General features: G+C 33.2%; 1 protein-coding gene across 1 annotated transcript in view; it reads left to right on the top strand.

Moving 5' to 3' along the window:
* The window catches only part of LOC115227794 (leucine-rich repeat-containing protein 70-like), a gene marked incomplete at its 5' end in the record, with an annotated part of 29,395 nt that overhangs the window by 12,104 nt on the left and 12,291 nt on the right, over window positions 1-5,000 (top strand). The window contains one exon of the mRNA XM_029798526.1: window positions 2,111-2,182. Within this exon, the coding sequence (XP_029654386.1) occupies window positions 2,111-2,182 (72 nt within the window). The remainder of the gene's footprint in view (window positions 1-2,110; window positions 2,183-5,000) is intronic.

The following is a 5,000-nucleotide window of genomic DNA, read 5'->3' as shown; positions in this document are numbered from 1 at the left end:
AAGGATGATAAACAAAATATTATTATTATTATTGCCTTTGCACAGCTTCTAACGCTGGAGATGTACTAGTGTCAGTTGTTCACTACCAGTGAACTAAGGTAACACCTTTTATTTTTCAACCAACTTCAGGAGTATTCGAGCGGTTCCAAGTAGTGCTGCTTTTTCAAGTGTTCCACCCTTATTGCAGCCCCTATTTGTTTCACGTACTTCTCGACATTTTTGCTCACTGTTCCAGAGCTTCGACAATTATTGGTACTACTACCACCTCTTTCATCATCCGCAACTGCTTAACTTCCCAAGCTAACCTGTCATATCTCTCGGCTATTCTTTCTTCCTTATCGCATATCTTGTCAGCTGGACATGCTATATCTATGATCTAGCATAGTTTGATTACATTCTCAATTAAGACTATGTCCAACTTCCTATTCTCTATCTCATAGTCGCACTGAATCATAAAATCCCATATGATCTTTGCATTTCTATTTTCGAAGATACCTTGTTGCAAAGTGTCCAATGAAAAAGCTTTGCTATATTGGCATGGCGTCTCATATTCCTTCTGCGCTAGTGACATACATTGGCCAGTAATATGCCATACGGCTTCACCGTTTTGTCCACATATTCTGCACTTATTACTTTCTGCTGTGTTATCAATTCTGTATCTTATGCAGTTTGTTCTTAGTGCTTGCTCTTGGGCAGCACAGATTATAGTTTCCATTTCCGGTTTCAAATCACTTATCTTCAACATCCCTATGAAATTCACCATGCATTCATTTCTTTACCCACCTATTTTCAGTTTCATTCGTTTTCAATTTCTTGTATAGTGCTTTATCTTTGTAATCTTTCATCCTACACAAGCCTGACATTCCTACTTCTAATAATAGCGGTCCTGTGGAATTTTTTACATACCATGATATATTGTTTTCTTCTGCTCTAAAGCTGTGTTAGCATTCACTAAGTGTGCTTCCTCTTCTTTTTCTTGGTACATAGTCTGTCTGCGTCAATTTTTTGGGTAGAGTGCCCAATATCTCGTTAGCAACTTCCTTGTCTTTCTGTCTAAACTATTTAGATTGTCTAGTGTCCATGTGATTAACCCAGCTCCATATCTAAGGAGAGAAACCGTCCAGGGGTTGATAGCTTCAATCTTATTCGGAACATTTACTTTCGATTTATAATTATTATTATTATTATTATTATTATTATTATTATTATTATTATTATTATTATTATTATTATTATTAGTATTATTATTATTATTATTATTATTATTATTATTATTATTATTATTAATTAATTAATATTATTAATTAATTGTTGTTGTTGTTTATTTCCTTTCTTGGACGAGCGGTCGGTCATTGCAGTACGGCGGTCTCCTATCGAATGACGTATACAGTCGCGCACTTCTATTTATATCCGAATTTCTGTCGAGGGCATGTCCCGACAGGAATCTCCCAATTCCTAGGTCACGCTGAATGCTTATCACTGCACTACTGAGAGTAGCTCCGTGTGCCTTGGGTATGAGCTGTGGTTGTTGTGATGCTCTCATTGTTATTGTATTGAAAGTGTTTTACGTAGGATGCGCGCGTTGCCAAGTGGTGCTATTTTCTGTATGGTTTGTTTACTTGTCAGTCCTAGTGTATCTGTTATGTACTTGTCTGAATATTTTTTTATCATACCTAATGCGCCGACTATGAGAGGAATTGTTTCTGTTTTTAGACTCAACATCCGAGTTACCTTTATTTCCAGGTCTTTGTATTTTGAAAGTTTCTCCGTTTCTTTTCGAGAAGCATTGTCATTTGTTGGCATTGATACATCGATTAGAAAAGATTGTTTCTTGATGATTTCTGACAGACATATCCAGCCTATTGGTCTTAATTTCTCTTAATTTCTCTGTCTGTGTGTATTGACATATCCCAGAATATGGTTGCATTCTCACTTTCTGTGACACACAGAAAATATTTACAACATATATGTATCCATACGGGGCGCCCGGGGCGTATATATATATATATCTATATCTAAAATTGTGTCTTACAGACATTTCGTAGATAAAAATATTTTACAATAATACTCATCCCTACGTTAGCTTATCAGCCAAACTTTTATTTTACAGATATTTGAATGGAAATAATATCGACAAAATTGAAATAGGGACATTCGATGATCTGACCAGGTTAACATATCTGTAAGTTACGAATTCAATTTGATAATATTTTACTGACAATATATTACTAAACGTTTAAAATATTCCCATTTTATGTCACGTTCCGACCATGCCTTCCTCAATATTCGCACATTTTTCGATAGAAAAAGGAGATTTATATATCTATATATATATATATATATATATATATATATAGGTAGATAGATATATAGACACAGATATAGATATATATACGTATATACATATATATATATATATATATATATATATATATATATATATATATACATATATATATATATATATACATATACACACACACACAATTACATTAAGATTATATACATATAAATTGTAATTATAACTAAAGATAAGTCTTCTGGTGTATTTGCTGAAAATAGACGCTAAATGGTTTGACCACATAAAAATCCCAATGATACATGTGCGTCTCATTTCCTGTAGGTATGGATAAATATCTAAATTATTTCTGTATGTAAGCTGTGCTGCTGAGTTAAAGCCATGGGGTAGAATCAGAAATTAGCTAATCTAGGTTTTCCTAATTTGTTATAAATTTCCGTTCGCTCTCTGAGTTTCAGCGCGTGTTTCTTTGTGATTTTTCAAGGGGTGTGACGATTTAGCGTCTATTTCAGCATATAGGCTAAAACAATTATATCTATGCCTTTGATAATAATCATATATTTGATTTCACCGTAATCAGTCAATATTAATATACTGGCCACAGAAAATTGCTTTTAAAACATATTATCCTTTATTATTTTATATATATAACTCTATACATACATACACACACATACATACATACATATATATATATATATATATATATATATATAATATATATATGTATATATATACTAGCATTATGACCCGGAGTTTCCGGGTCATAGTGCTAGTGCATGTATATATGTGTATATATATGTGTACATATTACATGTACATCTATATATATATATACATCTACACATAAAATACAAAATACAAAGTTATATCTTGATATCGCTAGTGATAACAATACTCAAAATATATAACAGACTGGAATTGAAGGCCCGTCTCTTGCAATTTCGATCAATTGTATCTTGTCCTCCCTCTTGTTTAGAAGTCTGGCTACAATCCAGCCTACCTCTACTTCTGGGGGAACATATTAAATTTTTATCCGGAAAGGTAAAAATAAAATATTTCCACTTTGCAAGGTTCGGATCGAGTACTCCCTTGCACGTTTCGTTGATCGAACCTTGCTTCTATTGTGGTGATTTTACCGCCTCTGGTTAGATACTTCATATCTTTCATAGTCGCACCAAGACACTTTTGGATGGTGCTTTCCTCCAGGTTTTCAACTTTTTTTTCTCTACATTGCATACTTTATAGAATATAATCTTTTCTTTAATTTTATAATTTATTTCGTTTGGTGGTGTTATCCTTAATTTCGCCGTCTTTGTCGGTGATCAATCCGAAATAGGTGTGTATTTCTTCCATTTAAATTTTAATGAGCTCCCGCCCGCCGACGGCTGCAGCGAAATTCATTTTTGGACTTTCTTCTATCGAAGGTATTTCAACAAAAATGCTTCCGTGTAAACGGTGAAAATATTGCCAAAATTGAATCGTGTTCCCAAACAGGGACACAATTAAATTTTTAAACAATAACCAAAGCTCCTTCCCCAAATGGGGAGGGTTACGTTTTACAATTATTTAACAAATGCAACGCCAAAACATTTCATTTTCGAGGAACCAACAAACATGATAACAATAGTTAAACAGTAATAATGATAACAACAAAACTTGCGGTGAATCAAAAAGCTGTACGCACTTGAAGCTATAGTCCTTTATGTATAAGAAATAAACCAACAGCAGTACTCGGTAGAAGTGGCTGTTCGAGAAAACAGACATTACATACAGCCAAATTTCAAATAGATACTTAATGCTAGCTAATTAGCAGATAATCTAATGTAAAAGCTATGGTAAAAGGTATGTACACAGCTCCATCTGGACTATTCTATTCCTGCGCACTAATTTTACTTTTAATTTATTCCCTTTCATGTGAAACCACTTATTCCAGTTCAAGTGATTGATGCAATTTTATACCAATTGCAATTTTTACTTTTGCTATATTACGATTTAATTCATATATAATACTTTAGTTTGATTTTAATTATTACTTACTACATATATTTCAATTGTTATTAATATCTCTAATTTTTATTGTTAAAGTGAAAGTATTTGACAGAAAATAGAGAGATGTTTTTGTTTCACTTTTAACACGTAATACTGAAATAGCGGAGAAGATATGATATTGCTATCAGCTCGCCCTATGCAGGAAGTTAAACATTTTTTTGCCATGAAACTACATGGACCCTAAGTAAGGCATGTGTAATATCTGAATGAAATTGGTTGTATAGTTCTCAAGTTTTAGGGAATCATAATGGAGAAGATATGATATTGCTGTGGGCTCGCCCTCGGCAAGAAGTTAAAATTTTTTGCTGATGACACACCCCGGATCCTAAGTAAGGCATGTGTAAATTTGAATGAAATTGCTTGTGTAGTTCTCAAGTTTTAGGAAAACACACAGACAGACAGACAGACAGACACACATTCTCAGTTTTAAATATATAGATATATTTATACATATCCACATGATTGACCGCTAGTCACTGAAGCATTTTTGTTCTCTCTTTGCTTATTTTATCGTGTTCATTTCTGTTGAAGAGCATGGGCGCGAAATGTAAAAGATTTTCTCACCTCCCCGAGCGTTAAATTTATACACCTTCTTGTTGTTTACACATCTTTCTTCGTCTTCTGCTTTTTTGTAAATTCCAACTATATA

Source organism: Octopus sinensis, unplaced genomic scaffold (assembly GCF_006345805.1).
Source record: "Octopus sinensis unplaced genomic scaffold, ASM634580v1 Contig07158, whole genome shotgun sequence".
Lineage (NCBI taxonomy): Eukaryota > Metazoa > Mollusca > Cephalopoda > Octopoda > Octopodidae > Octopus > Octopus sinensis.
This window is presented reverse-complemented; position numbering and strand designations above follow the sequence as displayed.